At 42.8% G+C, this 17,168-nt stretch overlaps 1 protein-coding gene across 3 annotated transcripts in view; it reads right to left on the bottom strand.

Moving 5' to 3' along the window:
- Positions 1-2,530: 2,530 nt before the first annotated feature.
- RXYLT1 (ribitol xylosyltransferase 1) overlaps positions 2,531-17,168 on the bottom strand; it is a 30,432-nt gene continuing 15,794 nt past the window's right edge. The window contains exons 1-6 of one of the 3 annotated variants that reach the window (XM_075600382.1): positions 11,975-12,186; positions 9,121-9,291; positions 7,762-7,864; positions 6,162-6,476; positions 5,171-5,341; positions 2,531-4,036 (exon numbers count right to left, since the gene is read on the bottom strand). In XM_075600382.1, coding sequence (XP_075456497.1) covers positions 3,613-4,036; positions 5,171-5,341; positions 6,162-6,476; positions 7,762-7,864; positions 9,121-9,291; positions 11,975-12,122 — 1,332 coding nt within the window. In that variant the 5' untranslated portion in view covers positions 12,123-12,186 and the 3' untranslated portion in view covers positions 2,531-3,612. Of the gene's footprint in view, positions 4,037-5,170; positions 5,342-6,161; positions 6,477-7,761; positions 7,865-9,120; positions 9,292-11,974; positions 12,187-17,168 lie in introns of those variants that run through there. The other 2 variants (XM_075600383.1, XM_075600384.1) reach the window with 2 other exon arrangements.

Raw genomic sequence — 17,168 nt, forward strand, 5'->3', positions numbered from 1 at the left:
GGGGGGAGGAAGACTTTTCAGATGAAAAGAATCAGTTTGGGGGGTGCTTTAGTCCGCGATCTTGCCGGAGTCCACGGAGCTGTTCTAGGGAGCTCCCATCAGCCTCGACGCTGCGTGTACCCCCTATAGATGACATATGCAACAATCATACCATTACTCAAAAACAGCAAGCTTGACCGTACCTGTCTTTCCAACTATCATCCTGTCTCCCATCTGCCTTTTGCCTCTAAACTCCTTGAACATCTTGTATTCTCTCGCTTGCTCCATTTTCTCAACACCTATTCTCTCCTAGACCCTCTACAATCTGGCTTCCGCACTGCTCACTCCACGGAAACAGCCCTCACTAAAATAACTAATGCTAACTAATACAATCTGGCTTCCGCCCTTTCCTCTGTTGCTTGCATGTTAAAACTGACACAGACCCGCATTCTCTCCCGTCTCGATTACAGTAACCTCCGGGCTGTCCGGCCTTCCTGCCTCCCCTACAATCTATCCTAAATGCTGCGGCCAGAATCACGCTACTCTTTCCTAAATCTGTATTAGTGTCTACCCTGCTAAAATCCCTCTCCTGGCTTCCCATCAAATCCCGTATCACACACTCAATTCTCCGCCTCACTTTTAAAGCTTTACACTCTTCTGCCCCTTCTTAAATCTCATCCCTAATTTCTCGCTATGCACCATCCCGACTCTTGCGTTCTGCTCAAGGATGTCTTCTCTCTACCCCCTTTGTATCTAAAGCGCTCTCCCACCTTATACCTTTCTCACGGACTGCCCCACACCTCTGGAATGCCCTTCCCTCAATATCTGACTAGCACCCTCTCTATCCACCTTAAAAAACACACCTGCTTAACGAAGCATACGAGTAGCTCCGTGGCTGATACTATACATAAAGCTTGGCCCCCTGCAGATGCACTTACCAGAACGCCCTCCTACTGTCTCTGTATGTTCTTCCTACCTACCAATTAGATTGTACGCTCTCTGGAGCAGGGAATCCTATTCCTAAATGTTACTTTTATGTCTGAAGCACTTATTCCCTTTATGTGTTATCTGTATTATTTCTTATTTATATGATACGTGTATTACTGCTGTGAAGCGCTGTGTACATTAATGACGCATTAGAGATTAGAGATACATATATATATACACACACACACACACACACACACACTTTGACAGCAAGTAAATAAACATATATAATCTAAGCAGAAAAAAAAGTATCTGGCTCAGTGAGGTCTAATCTTACCAGACGGCACACCCTTAAGCTTGTAATGGAGACAGTGCTAATGTTGTGTACTTTCTTTGTGGCCGTTATAGAAACCTGGAGCATAATTAGAATATAGCAAGTTTATTGATGAAACATCCTTGCTTACATAAAACGCCCAACTAAAAAATATCAGACACTATATTGAAAAGATACATCAACACAGAAAAGTATAATTTATTTTACGTTTCAGAATACAGACATAAATAGCACATAAGGTTGTCTACAAGGTATTAGAAGCACTGACTTATAACATGGCAAATACATACCTGGGCTATTAACATAGGCAGAGTACATTATTTACAATAGTGCTTAACAGAAAGAAAAACCTTACCCAAAAGAAAGTTCACCACTACATGCTTGCAAATCAGACAAGACTTTACATTGGTCAAGTCATTCTCATTCACTTCCTGCATGAGTGGCCTCGCAAACCTTGTTGGGCCTCAATCACTGAAATCAACATTTTCCAGGGTCTATATAACACCAGGGGGGAAATTCCCTAATCTCCAGTATGGGTTAAACACACTGCAATCCTGCATTAAAGACCACCGATTTATATGGCAGTTACTCGCCAGAGGTTCTCAACTCCGGTCCTCAAGACCCCCCCAAACAGGTCATGTGTTACGGATATCCCTGCTTCAGCACAGGTGGCTCAATCAGAGGCCCGGTGTTTGACTGAGCCACCTATGCTGAAGCAGGGATATTCTGAAAACCTGACCTGTTGGGGGGGGGGGGGAGGGGGTCTTGAGGACCGGAGTTGAGCACCCCTGGGTTAAACATACTACAAGGTAGTGAATCTCCACCAGTGTACACACTGTAAATCACAGTATGTAATGCTTACTGAGAGATGCAATCCTACTGCCATAGACGAAAGGCAATAAATCACGGTGATTGATTCAGAACAAGCACAAGCAGACAGCTACGGTACGGGCATCTAGAACAGACTGTAAGCTCAAATAAAACGTAAGCGTTTCATTCCTCAAACAATCATTCTTTAATGCTCGATTCAACATGACTTTTTATTCTGCTCAAGCATGGTACATTATATCAATTAGGTGATCTTTCTCTAGCATCACACACAATACTGAAGCATTTCATACCACTAAAATGATTCCCTTTTGAATGGAATCTCACCATTTTCTTATCACAGACATGTCCCAAGCAGAGATGGGTGATCCCGCTAGTTCAGTTTGCCAATGTTTAGGGGGAATTGTTTATTTTTTTTAAAATATTGCACTAAATGTTGGTAATTTTATTGAAATGTGGCAATTTTGTTTTTTTAATATTTGCTGAAATTATTATTTTTTAATAAATAAATAAGTCACGTGACCCTTTTTGGGATCAAGTGACCACTACAATCCACCCCCCGGAACTTTTTCGCGACAAAACGTTAATGTTCCCCACAAACGTGAGCCCATGTGTCACCCATATCTACTTTCAATGAGAGAATGGATGCAATGTCACTCGCGACTCAGGCCAAAAGGAGTAAGACGGGGAGTGAAACGTCAGCCGGCATTAGGACTTTCAGAAGAGAAGAACGTACACTTCCAAAAGTTTAAACTAATGAACAAAAAACACCAGAGGCAAACTAGGGAGAACTCCCGCTACAGCTTAGTATGTTGTATAGTGATGGACATGTGTGGGTGCTTATGGGGCACGAAGGCTATAACAACTGAAGCATATGAGCAGCTCCGTGGCTGACAACAAAAAACACCAGTAAGAAAAGGCTTAACATTCCTTGTTTAATTAAATTCAAAATGACATTTCAGATTATTATTCGAAGTGGCAGATTGCCTAATATATAGAGCCATGTGGACTGCTCCCAACAAACTGTTTATGCAGGATCTTTAAAAGCCAGGATTTGAAATACTTGTGTTTTGGCCACACATATTTAGCTGTTTTTTAAATGCAGATTGCGCTGCAATGTGTTGCAGGCCTCTCTGGCATTAAAAGGGTCCACAAGCGTTGAAGCGCAAACTGCACAAACACAAGCTGCAATCCAAGAAAAGTTGAAGGGAGCAAGTAGGAACAACAGAAAGCTGTAATAAGCAAGGCATGTGGAATGATGGTGCTCCAGTAGAGGGAGCCGGAGAGCAACATGCTCAAATGGAAGAGGAGACAGGGACAGTCTGTATAGACTGGATATAAAAACAAACAAACAACTTCCATGTGACGTTATTTGGAGTACTCTTGTTCTCTCATTTTTAAAAGCTAGTGCAGTTACTGAAATGGAGTCACAGGAATAATCCGGCATGCAATCCACTGTGTCCAGACATTTTTTTTTAAACCAAGGAAAATGGATCTTAGATTTTGTTTTTCTTCTGCTAGGCTCTCCTTGGAGCATCGACGTACTAATAACTGCCTTTATCATGGCGCAGAAAGGTATTCTCCAGCGCTTGAAGAAATTTCAGTCTGAGATGCGCTTTGAACTGTCGGTACCACTCTATAACCTTCTTCCTCCGCTGAATCTTCTCTTGTAAGCTCATGTTTTTTTCTCGCTCTAAGATAGCAGGGAGTTCTTTCCAAGTCTTAATGAAGATAAACGGAGCCCCCATAGACTTCAGCAACTGCAAAGGGGCATTGTGGAGCACGGAGGAATTCCCACAATCCCCTGCTGTCATTACATCTTCCACGACAGGGACCGACCCGTAGGAGCAGGCTTCGTAAATTCTGTAGCACTCCGTGTTAACACCAAGTGGGCTTAATGTCAGGTCACTTTGCAGCAGCGCGTCATGATAGTTTTGAAAGCTCTCGTTTGTTTCTTGAGGTTGCCACCTTTTGGAAAGGAAGCAAAGACACTGTTACGTTTATATTTATTTCCCTTTAAAAGAAACGATTAAGAAAATGAAGAGAATGGAGGGGGAAAAAAAAGGATCTGTTTATGCACCAGAAGCTGTGTGGAGCTGGTCACCTATATTAAAATAACAAATGTGTGCTGTGTTATCTTTACAATGATGTCACTTCCGTGTCAATTAGTGTGGTGTTGAGATAACAGAGTTGACAATGTTTGGAGATTTATGCATCAGAAGTCAGGTACTGTAAACCGGTTTTGATGCACTTTACACATTGTGGGCTCTAACTGTGCTGTACCAAGCTTGCTGCTCTGGGTTTTTATTTTTTTTAAACATCTGACAGACTTTTAAACAAGGCTTACGGTTTTCTTTTTACGTAGACTGAAGGGGAGGAGGAAAAAAAAGTGATGGCCAAAAAGTACACAGTTTAATGTCATAAAAATCTATGCATCATGCAACTCCACTCAAACGCCTTCTCGCGCTGCTAAATTGCAACCTGACGCAGATAAGGAAAAACAACAACAATAAATAACCTTGATGCCAAGAAGCGCAAAACAATGACATTCTATGCTCCAATTTTGCTCTGAAATGACCTTCATACACAGACTGTGGTGACTTTCTAGGTTACTTCAGTGCCTACTTAAAAGGTGACCGTGATATCACAATGCAAAAAGAGCTTTGGGATAGAATAGGGGGCCAGAGGATATCATAAAGGGGTTGACGAATCTTAAATTCACAAATATATCCCATACCGGAGAGCCTTAGATGTTGCACTGTATAATCGCTTTACTACATTTTCCAAGCCATGTATTTGGTGCGCCTTTAAACAGACCTATATCTCCTGCATGTGTTAGTTAGAGTGGGAGAAAAGCAAGTAGTAGCCCATTATAACAGCAATTCTATGCCTCTCATACACTTGTTTTATCATCTGAACCATGCTGCCTTTTGGAGCTGAACCGCGCTTACAGCTTGTTGTAATCTATTTGCTGCCAGAGTGAGGCCAACTCCGACGCCCGCATTGTTTCTCCAGGAAAAGTATTATTGCCTTGGTATGGAAGCCAGACAAGTCTAGTCAAAATTGAAATGAATAGTAATAGAGAGGAAATACAGCACTTACTGCTCCCTGGGTGAAATCCAGCAAAGTTGATCAAGTCCCGCCTTTTTTACAACATCGATTAGTGTCTCTCTAGATGAATTGCTATATACAGTTCCTAGAAAATTGCACAAGTACGGCCGGGCATCACGGAGCATGGACCAGTTAGGATCCACCACTGGAAAGTTCCTGTACCTGTAAAAAATGTAAAACAGGCTACACATAATAAATGCATTTTTCAGTGTGCTCTGCATTTAGTAACTTCACATTTCCACCTCAATTCAAAAAGATTGTGTTGTTCCACTTGTCATACAAATTACGGAAAAGAAAAAGTGCATCTCAATTGGATCCACATGAAAATCCCTATAGATGTTGTACACGAGCCTTTAAAACCACGTGCGGCTTAAATTTTTGACACAGCAAATATAAATTGAGCTCTACCCAGTAACCCTCTAATCTCCGCTCTTCTACTTTCCATGATTGCCATTGTGGCCAATAGAACTAGGGGGTGGGGGGGGGGGGGGGGGCATCAGTCACTACTTGTCTCTAACTTCAGGGAAGCCTACAGTACCACATTAATTTCACTACTGCTAAAATTAAGTTTATGCCCTATCCTATTATATCTTCACAATCAGAATAAACACAAGTAAATAATTGCATTAAAAAGCCTTTGCCAATAGTCTCATGGGATTATGGAGAAAAACCAACATTACACAGCTCATAAGAAAACTGGGCTCAGAAATTGAAGATCCTACTCCCCATTTTTGGAAAAGTCTCGCCAGCTCACAAGCCTGAGATGCAGTCCAGTAAAAACAGGGTCACAGTAATGTGTTAAACTGGCTGCCAGGCATTGCCACAGAATCAATATAAAAACACTAATAACTCCTTAATCTAAAAGGAATGTTTGAACAAAAGGGTGTGTTTGTGGCACTTTGGCAGCCCTAAATGCATGAAGGTGATCAATGTTTGCAGTATAGAAGAAAATTTAATTTCCATCATTTTAATTAAGACTTACGTAGCAACTCCCAGGGGCCACTGGTAAACGTCGTCTTCATTGATCCAAGTACTGTCATAGACAACAAAAAGGAGCTCCACAAAACCTCCGTGCTTCTTTAGGTAAGGACGGATCCAGTCATTATTGCACTGCTCACTTCCAAGCAGCACAACAGCCACATGTTGAAGCTTATGGTTTTCCACCAAGGTCTGTGTGTAATGCAACCACTGAGTGGCAAAAGAAATCTTGGCTTCTTCTCGACCATTGAGAACAAGAACCACATTCTCAGCCTCAACTGAGAAGTAACCAGGTACGACTGCAGGGCCAGTGATAAAACTGCAAATGCAAAAGAAACCAGCTTGGGAAAAAAACCCACTATATAATTAGCACAACAAACCTGCATATAATACTGTAGTTTGAAGACTATGCTCATTCACATTACCCATCAATTACTGCATCCACATGCTGTTTTTCCTTTTCCCACAGAACATTTTAGGAACTTAAAGACAATTAGAGAACTCATGGTCGCCAAAATCTCTTCTGCGAACACTGAGTCTATGTTTGATATTTTTATATACAAAAAAAAAAAAAGAGTTTTGTACATCGATTTTCTCAGACTGGAGCCCCTTCGAACCACTTTTTAAACTTTTTTTTTTGTTCACATGGCATAACCAAATACTGTTCTGTATTCTTGACATGAATACCCCTATATACAGTCATCAAACCAGATTTGGGTTAGACATCTCTTTAAATAAAGAATCTATGAGACCCAAGAGTTCTATGAGCTTTCAGATGTTTGGTGGCAAAGAAAAACACTCTCGCAGCCTCAGACTGGGCTGTCTCATTGGCCTTCTGCCTGGGATATATGGTCATAAGTTGCCAGGACTTCCATAACTATAGCCATTATACCTTTATTGCTGGTCAAAAGACGAGGTCTATTGTAGCTTATGGCTTTAGCACTTATTAGAAAAAAAAAAAAAAGGTTACTGGTTCCGAAGGCGACTGATCTACATATTTATCTCTACACCCATTATTTCATACACTGCCATTACAAATGTGCAAAGGAGTACAAAAGTGGCAGAAGTTATGGAAAATACGCAAACACCATTTGCAAACCAGAAATCCTGAAATTTCCCATTGCCTGATAATAAGCAAACTGTATGAATATCTCACATTTCCACCACGCATTCAATTTTTACAAGCCCCTTTAAGGCATTCTGGACCTTGAAACAAGGCTTTTGCTGGATAGGAGAGCAAAAACTATATCAGGGTCTGGATTAAAAAGCTTGGCAAATCACTTCAAAACTGACAGCTGAAAAAAAAAAAGGCCAATGTGCAGAGAAGAAACCAGATTTGAGACCCTTCACAGACAATACACAAGAGTCTGCTACCAATATACGTATGGATTAAATGTAGGTGTAACCGACTAAGCGAAAATAATGTACCTTTATCTTGAAATGAAATTACTACAGAGAATACATTTTACCCAAATATGTATTGTGGTAAAAGAAATGGTCAACACTGCATTAGTATACTTACTTATTAATTTGTATGGTAACAAGTATATTTAAAAAAAGTGTATTAAAATGTGATTTGGTAGAGTAAAGATAAGCATGTGTACCTTAAATAAGTTCTTCCTGCCCTTAGGCTGCCTTCTCTCCACTGAGCAGTAACATCAACAGGCTCAAGTGAGCCTTCCAAAATATGCTGCCAAAGATAAAACCCTGTGGAAAATGTCAATACATTATCCTAAAGAAAGTACAAATACAGATAGCCATGTTGAGCATTAATCATAAAAACTTTGTATGGTGTTTACTGAGTGCATGTGGGAGACATTGGGCACAGATCAGCCACCATTTTGTTATTCCCTGCATGGTATGCTTCATTGGGCGCTGAGCATTTCAAATGCAGAGCACGTGCTTAACAAGCGCCGGAATTATACAAGCACTGCCTTGATTGAATGTCAAGGGCAGCCATTCTGCAGACAGATCTAGGAGAAATGTCAGTTCTTTGTTACTCTACATACCAAGATAACACATTATTCCATATGGAGTCAATATTCAATTAAGTTGAATATAAAACAAAAAACAAACTGGATCAGCACTCAAAAATAATAATGACGGACTTAAACGTTTTGCTTTTGGTCTCACCAAGTTTCTTCTTTAATGTACCAAAAAAGCAGCAATACAGAAAAATCAGCGCTGACAAAGGGGCCAGGGGGTCTTGAAACATTGCTCTATTGTGTACATACAGTATAACAGTGTGTCTGCTGACATTTCCTCTTCCTGTGTGTACCGATTTTTCTGTATTGCTACTTTTTTTGATACATTAAAGAAGAAACTTGGCGAGACCAAAAGCAAAACGTTAAGTCCGCCATTATTATTTTTCAGTGCTGATCCAGTTTAGTTTTGGTATAGATTTATGCATCTTGCGGTGTAGATGCGGGATCATAGCACCTCTAGCCGAATTGTGTTAGACAGGGCGAGTGCCAGTTCATTCTATTTTTTGATTGAATATAAAACAAACATAAATAAGAGTCAGTGGCATTCAACATAGGATATTTTTTTCCTTGCATTATTAAACAGAGAATAGAAAGGTCACTGTTGTGCAAGTCTGCACAAGAGACTGCAAAAAGGTTGGAGGATTTGCCTTAAATTGCAATCATAGTGTGCAGTGAAAATGTACAACATTGTATTTAGGACTCCAAAACATCATACAAGTTTTGACTAATAATGTTTTTGCTTCAACGTCAGCTTTAATATTGCACCGCAACAATTATAACAATGTAAAAGGTGTATAAAGCAAAGAATTTTGACTATAAACAAATGGCGTCAAGTATTATATATTTTTTGCAAGGACCCCAGTTTGTTTACACTATTAATGTTTAATACTTTTCTTCTCCTACCCATTGTTACATCAGTCGTGATTGCCATAAAACAAAAAACACACACATACAGGAAGCACTTTTGCAAGCACATACCAATAGCAGCTTTGCCCCAGATTTGCACTTTCAGTTCAGCTGGCTCATTCTGGGCTGCCCGATTTAATACACTTTTGTGGTTATTTTCATGTCTCTTCAAAAGCAAATCGCGCTCATTCTTTTCATCTTCTTCCCAAGGATTCCATTCTTCATTACCCAAGTACAGAGGCACTAGTTTCCAAATTCACAGAATGTCATGTTAATATAGCAAGGAAAGCAAAATCTTGATGTTGCAAAAAATAAAAAAATAAAAACAATAAAATGATAATGGTTCACAAAAGCCAATACATATGTTTATGCAGTTGGAGTCGTGATCAATTCCTTCCTAGCCAATAAACACATTTACCAAACTTATGGTGCATATGTACAGTACCAGTGGCAGAAAGACCTAAGTACAGTAGCTATGAAAAGATTAAAAGCATTTATTGAATCAATATTTCAGTGCAGATTTGCACCTTTGTCATGATTAGGCTGCGCTTATAGTGTTGGCGACAAAACAAATGCATTGCCGCCGTCGCGTGTGCTTATAGTAAGCGCGACGCGACGGAGCGACGACTTGGTCGCGACCGCTGGAAGTCATCTCAATTTGATTTTTCCAGCGACCGTAGCCTGACGTCACCGTCGCCGGCACTATAACCGTAGCTTTAGAGTCAATGAAAGAAAAGTAAAATGTAAAGGCCAAAAATGGCTCCAAAACCAACCTGCTACCAAGTGACTTCATCCCCTTGTTACCAAAAGAATTGAATAATAATAATAAAAAAAAATAAGCAGAACCAGCAACTCCCTGAAAGTCAAGGGACCATGTAGCAGCTCTGGGGACTCCACAGTTCAAGCGAGGAAATATATATCTCAACTCAAGCAACATGGATTGCCACTTTAAGCCATTGTTTTTAGAGTTCAGAAGTTGCATATATATTTAGCGTATTTCCTCGATTCTAAGACGCACCTTTTTTTACGATTTTCACATGTCTGAAATCGGGGTGCATCTTACAATCGATGTATTTAAAAAAAAAAAAATGTAAAGGGTCTACTAACCCCCTCTTTTCACTTACCATGTTTCAGGAGAGGTCCCATGTCAGCGGAGGACGAAGCGGGCGGCGGCAGGAGAGGTCCCACTTCTGCAGATGGTTGAAGATGGAAAGTGAGCGGGAGTAGGACAGGTCCCAAGTCTGCAGGTGAATTAAGATAAGACAGCGGGCAAGCGTGCGGTGGCAGCAGGAGATCATAATAGCAGGAGAGCTGAGTAGGATCAGAGCGGCATAGGGGAACGGCTGGGGAAGAGCACTATAACCGGAAGTCAGATACCGGTCAACTTTTGGTGTTACAGTGTGCTTATCCCCAGCAGTTCCCCTATGCCGCTCTGCTCCTGCTCAGCTCTCCTACTATTATGATTGTCTTCTTATCTCATTCACCTGCAGACTTGGGACCTGTCCTGCTGCCGCCGCACTCCCGCCCGCTTTCCATCTTCAACCATCTGCAGTCGTGGGATCTCTCCTGCCGCCACCGCCCGCTTCATCTTCTGCTGACATGGGACCTCTCCTGAAACATGGTTAGTGAAAAAGTAACTTTCCTCGATTGTAAGGGCCAAATCGATGGTGCGTCTTACAATCGAGGAAATATGGAAATATGGCAATTCTCATGTTGTGTATTTTACATTTCTTTGGATAATTAACAGACATTTATGTAGACTATACACAAAGACTGATGGGTCGTGTTGAAGAGACACGGTCCACAGAGAGAGATCCCTTTTGTGGTGCACTACTGACCAAATTCATTTATATAAATTAATTGAAGAATTCTCTTCCTTATATGGGACATATTTATGTATTTATAACATGTTTTAGCAAGAAGTAATACATTGAGGGTTACCTCGCGTTTTCAAGTATGTGCTGGGCACAGAGTTATGATAGCAATACATGGTTACATTAAATGAGCAGGGTTACGCATTATATTTACAGACATTTCATGGACTGTTCAAGTTAATATGTTATTGGCGTATGCAACAGATAAGATTAAACTGTGAGACAGCTACATCAGATAGTGAGCTCCATGGTTGGGAAATGGGCAGTCCCACAGGTTGGTCTTATATTGGTCTTCTTTTAATCTATGCTAATCATTTAACCACTCATACCGAGTTTATCTCCATCTCTACTTATCACTTTAGGATTTATACAGCTCCTGGAGTTTACATCTATTCTGTAATGCACCCGCCAGCCTGACTTTGTGTCATGTTTGACCCAAAACACAGTCCCCTATGTAGTATACTCTGAAACTCACATTTTCTTGTCTTTGAAGCTTTTAGTCCCCATTGAAATGACAAGAAGATGGATCACAAAATATTGCATAGGGGTCAAAGCTGGAGGACACATTTAACACGAGACCCCCCAGTTGTTATTATTATTATTATGCATATACATAATATGAAAATCCTGCGATTCCCAAACAGAACTATTTGTATAATGGGCCAGGGTACAAATGAATACACACCACAAGACATCGTATTTCATGCTCCAACATGTGTTTGACCCCAATAAAGGCATAAGATATCTCAATCCAACATGCCCAATGAAGACAATTGAAAAGAAACATGTAAATAAGCAAATGCAACATGAGGTACCATGACCTTGCTTCTGGGGCAGATCCCTTACAGCACTGGCTCTGCAGCACAGAGATCAATGCTGGCACACAAGTATAAGCACAACAATGCCTTGCAATGCTATAGAAGAGCATGTTAAATACCTGGCAAAGCATGTTGCAAGAACACTAGAGATGCGTGCATGCAGCCACCTCTGATGCGGAAGCACAGCCCATTTTGGGGCACTGGGCAGGGTGGCAGTTTGCAGAAAGAACCTACCTCTGGTGTCACTTTCCTTCTTGCTCACCACCCTGTGCACCCGGGAGACCTGAGAGGGTTTAAAGAAAACGCTGTAGGCGGCATAAAAGGAGAACACACAGTAAAGAAAGAGTATGAAGGAGCAGAAGCGCTTGCGGGTGAATCTCATGCTGCTGCCTCACTGCTACCCCATGTCCTCCTGTGTCACTACTAGCAATCTGCAGCAGCAGCACCGCCTCCTCCAGCTGCACAGCACGGATGTAACAAGCATTCTGATTGGTCGCACTGTAGGCTCCCTGATTGGCAGCTGGAGATAGCGTTGGAATTCCTGCACTGGGTGCATGAGCAGTAGGGCTGGTACCTCTCAGCCACACTGTCCTCATACAGCTGTCTCACAATGCAGGGATGTTGATGGTGAAATAAATGATGCTGTGATTTTAGTGTGCTGTTCAATTTAAATTACATGTGCAATAATAGACCGTTAGGAATTTACAATAACTTTTAGACAGTATTATGAGACTAGTGGTAAAAAAAAAAAAAAATGCAGTAGTAATTCGGTTTTTTTTTGTTTGTATTTTTTTTTTTTAATAAAAAGAAGGTTTTACAGAGAAGGGATGGAAATATTAAATTGGGCAAGTAGGTTTATATACATGTTATGCACCAAGATTAGGCCGCGATTATGCTGCTGGCGTGCGCGGTCGAACCTGCACTGCAAGCGACAGGGAGGCGTGGCCGTGATGTCACGTGAGCGGTTCGCCCTCATTGGCTGAACCGCTCATGTGATGCGGCCATTGTGCGGCAAGAACAATTTCAAATGTCTTAAAAAAATCACGCGCTTGGATGCTTTGTTCGTGCGCGCGGTCGCACACACTATGTGTGCGCTCATTGGACAACATTAATTTGTTTTGGCAGCGCACAGCGTTGCACGCATGCGCGCCACCACTATAATCCTGGCTTTAGACTGCAAGTACTTTGGGGCTACAACTTGTGTCTGCAAAATTCAGTGTATATATATATCCACTGGTGGGAGCCTGGGGTGTACCTAATCCGTCAGGTGACAGCACCTCCACCTGTAAGGGATCCCAACGTGGTGGGATTAGTCCCTTACAGGAACAATACCAATAATACACACACTCAGGTATATAATAACAACCTTTACTCAACACACTATAACAGTACCCTGTACTACACACTATAATAGGCCCAGCCCTGTATCACCAATGAGTGTCCCCAAAGTACATAAGGTGCTTGGCACCTATACACTGATGTCCTAGGGGAGATGTTCTGGATAAACACCTTGATTCTTCCCGGCAGCTTGGACGTCCATTCCTGCACTTCGGGCACCAGCTTGAAGCCTTAGTGGGTTTCTTCCTCAGGTGTACTCTGGCGAAAAGAGATGGTCGGCCTCATCTTGGCCCGGATAACAGCACACTGCGGCTATGCGCTTCACTCCCCCTGGTGAAATCTCTGTTACCCCCGCTTGGAAGTTGTAGATGATCCCGTGCCCGTCTTGAGCCGATACCTTGCAACACTCTTCCCGGGGTACTGGGTTGATCTCTAGGGCAGACAGGGGTAGTTTGCCAGCCTCTTTCAAGTAGGTGCGGATCACCGCCCGCACCACATCGGCATTGGTCCCAAATATGATCGGGGAGCAGGGATGTTCGCGAGGCTCCGGGCATATTAGAGCCTCCACATCCATGGTGTGACACTTGCCAGTGTTCAGCTGTGGTATTTCCAGCTGAACCTTCACCACGCCGTCAATGGGGTACTCCTCATTGCTGAGTCCCCACAGCTTCATCAAGGGCAGATGTTTAAGATGTTGATCATAGAACGGGCAGTACACAATGTTCACTTGAGATCCAGTGTCCAGCAAAGACGATGCGTATATGCCATCCACGAGGACACGGATGAGGGGGTTTCATCGGGTTTTGGCGAGGGGGTGTTTTCTGAGGACGGGGGGCTAGTTCTGCCAACTGGAACTTGCAGGTCATGGCTTTAGGGTTGGAAATCCGAGTTTATTTTCTTCTGGACAGTTCCGTGATAAGTGACCCAACAGTTGAAGCAGATGATGCTACTGAGGTTCGCGTCGGTCCTGTAGGTAGGGGATACTCTCCTGGACCCTCAGGGCTTGGCGGTAGGTGGTTTGGGAGGAGGGTCCTCTTCCGTGCTGTATGCCTCCTTGACCTTTGAGGCAGACGGCTCCTTGTGCGAGTCGTAGATCTGTCTCCCCTAGATGAGTCACGAGTTTGCCCAGGATTCTGAAACTGGAGGATGACCTCCTGATCTTGGATTCGGTCCTCATATCTGGGAGGGTTCTCCGTAGAGAGGTTGCAGCAGATGCGGGCCACTAGGGGTGGTTGAGTGAAGCTCCCCGCAGGAATTGCTTGGACATGTAGTCGTTCAGGTCAGTCATCCGGATGACCTTTTTGTGGAGGAACTCAGAGAGTTCCTCATTTTCTTTCTGTTTGAGGGCATTGAATTGAGCCAGTAGAGAAATTGGGTCATCCTTTTTGCCGTAAGTCCTGTTCTAGGCTTGTATCAGATCTTGAGCCTCCGCATCGGCGTGACATTCGTGATATAGTCGCACGATGTTGGCGGCCGAGGACCGCAGGCACTCAATGATCCGTTGCCTTTTATTGCATCGGAGCACGTCCACCCTGGCAGTATTTGTTCCGCGTGGTCACGCCATTCGAACGTTTCTTCTCCCAGTGGTGTGGGTCGCACCCGGAGAAGGTTTTTAGTCGGCGGTACTGGTGACTGTGAGCGGACTGTGTTATGGCGTCCACCAGTTGGGGTAGCGTCATACACAAGCCGGAGCCACCAGTGGACAGGTGACTGTGGTAGATGGGGTCTTGGCTAAGCGTTTTCACGAGGCTGCTCTGGTACCGGCTAGCGGTAGGTGTCTCAAGTGCAACACTTGTTGTGAAGGTTACCCTAGACATGGGTAAGTCTGCCCGGACTGGTGCACTTGCGGCCATCCATCTCCCAGGGCTGTAGGAAGAGGTGGACGTTTTAGCAAGATAGGGGACCGCTGAGGAGGGCCCCGGAGTGGACGCGGCCATGGGAGGTGACAGCCCGGGGTATATTAGTGTGTAAACCTCAGGCAGGACCTTGAAATTGGTTTAGGGCCTGAAGGGCATCTTCCAGGCATATCTCGTGGTCGGTGACCAGTAGTACGGTACTAGAAAGGAAATTGGCGTCATGTTTGCGTCCTAGTATCCTGTCACTGGCCAGACCCGGGGAGGTTCTTGCGTGGGCGCAGATGGCACTTATAGACGTAATATTGAAATATAAATCTTTGAATGGTGGGGACCAGAGATAAGGGTCCAGAGATCAAAAAATTGAAAAAAACAGTTCTGAAAATGAGTAAAGGCAATGCACAGTAAAGTACTGTATCAAAATGTACTACGCAAATGATAAAACACCACTTACAATTGATGCTGCTATAAAACATAATGGTTTACTGATAAAGGTTGACATGAAGACATGTTGAATTGAGAGAAGTTAACCTATTGCAAGGGTGGCCAGCTCTAGACCGCAAGGGCCACCAACAGGTCAGGTTTTCAGGATATCCCTGCTTCAGCACAGGTGGCTCAATCAGTGGCTCAGTCTTTGACTGAAGCAGGGATATCCTGAAAATCTGACCTGTTGGTAGCCCTTGAAAACTAGAGTTGGGCAGCACTGGCCTATTGTGTATAGTTACTGTATGCAACAGTGCAGCAGCCAGCCATATACAGTATAAAGATATTGCACCAGTATGTACTACAAGTATTAATGCAGGCAGTGTTAAATAAGAACCCCTTATCCGGGGCGGTGGCGGCCAATTAAAGTGTGAAATAAGAATATGGTACTTAACAATGAAGCATTTTCCTTTATAAGGTCCCGTCATAGCATAATAGATCTCTAAACGTTCAGTTATAGGAAATGGTTAATGCAGCTAAAGTGAGATGACCATTTCTGTCAAAGCCAGTAGAGTGCACTACAAGCCAATTCATGGATGGTAGTTTTCTTGGATGAAAAATACAATAATACAGTATATACAATGTTCAGTTTCTGCTCAGTTCTTTCACAGCCGTCTATACTTGTAATGAGCACATGAGTAATGAGTAAATGCAGGAATTTGCTCAAATATTTATCATGGCTACATCATTGGACCAGTAGAGTTTCCTCCGAGATGATAAATAATCCGGTCAAATCCGTAGTATTTAATATGATTGGTTATCAAAAATTGTTTCACACATTGTATTACATTGACATACTTGAAAACGAGAGGTAACTCTCAATGTATTACTTCCTGGTAAAACATTTTATAAATAAATAATACTGTATGTTGACCGAGACTGCATCAAAAGGTGTAATTCCTTCACACAGGAGTGATATAGTGGTGTGGATATTGTGTTGCCCACACCACGTTGTAGCATCTTTTAGTCCCAGATTAAGGCAGGAAATTAAGTATTTCTCTATTTGGGGTTAATTTACAGGGATAAATAATATACTAACAGGCCCACTGTCCCTTTTAGTAAAAACGAAATCACAAAATAAACTCCTACTCCTCTTAGGACACTAACTGTACATTCAGCTTCAACCCTTACTACCTGGATGGACAGCTAATCTGGTTACACCCCAAACAGATACTATTATGGCTGAACATATACAGTCTCTGTACACAGCAAAAAAGGGTTTAGATTATCTGTTAGTCCAGGTTTAAAGCAGACATCCCTGCTTCAGCGCGGCCTCCCTTCCTAGGGGAGCTTGGCCCCACGAGAGCTCAGAGAATCTCTCCTCTGCAAGTCCAATGTTAAAGATAGGACATCCCCACTTCCGCACAGTCTCTTGTCCTTCCTTCTTCTTCCTGGGATTAACAACCCAGGCAGTCCCAGCAGGCTCCGTGACCACCGTCCAGCAAGCCTAGGGGGCTGTGCCAGCTTCCACAGCTGGGGAGAACTCTTCTCTGCCCCCTTCTCTCTGGGACAGCAGTCAGTCTCTCAATGGCAGCTCTCTGTGTCTTCCTTAAAACACTTCCTTGTTCAGCCTGCTCAATTAGGCAGCAGCTGCTGCTGGCTCCTCTAGGGAGATTAACTCGGTGTGTTGGTAAAAGTCCCATAGCTGTCCTATTCCAACACCTAGAGGACAGTGATGGTATCACAATATACTATTGTGCTCTAAAACAGGCTGGTTTATCAAAGTGTAAACTTAAGCCTTAGTAGCCCTAGAT

Source organism: Ascaphus truei, chromosome 5, assembly GCF_040206685.1.
Source record: "Ascaphus truei isolate aAscTru1 chromosome 5, aAscTru1.hap1, whole genome shotgun sequence".
Taxonomy (NCBI): domain Eukaryota; kingdom Metazoa; phylum Chordata; class Amphibia; order Anura; family Ascaphidae; genus Ascaphus; species Ascaphus truei.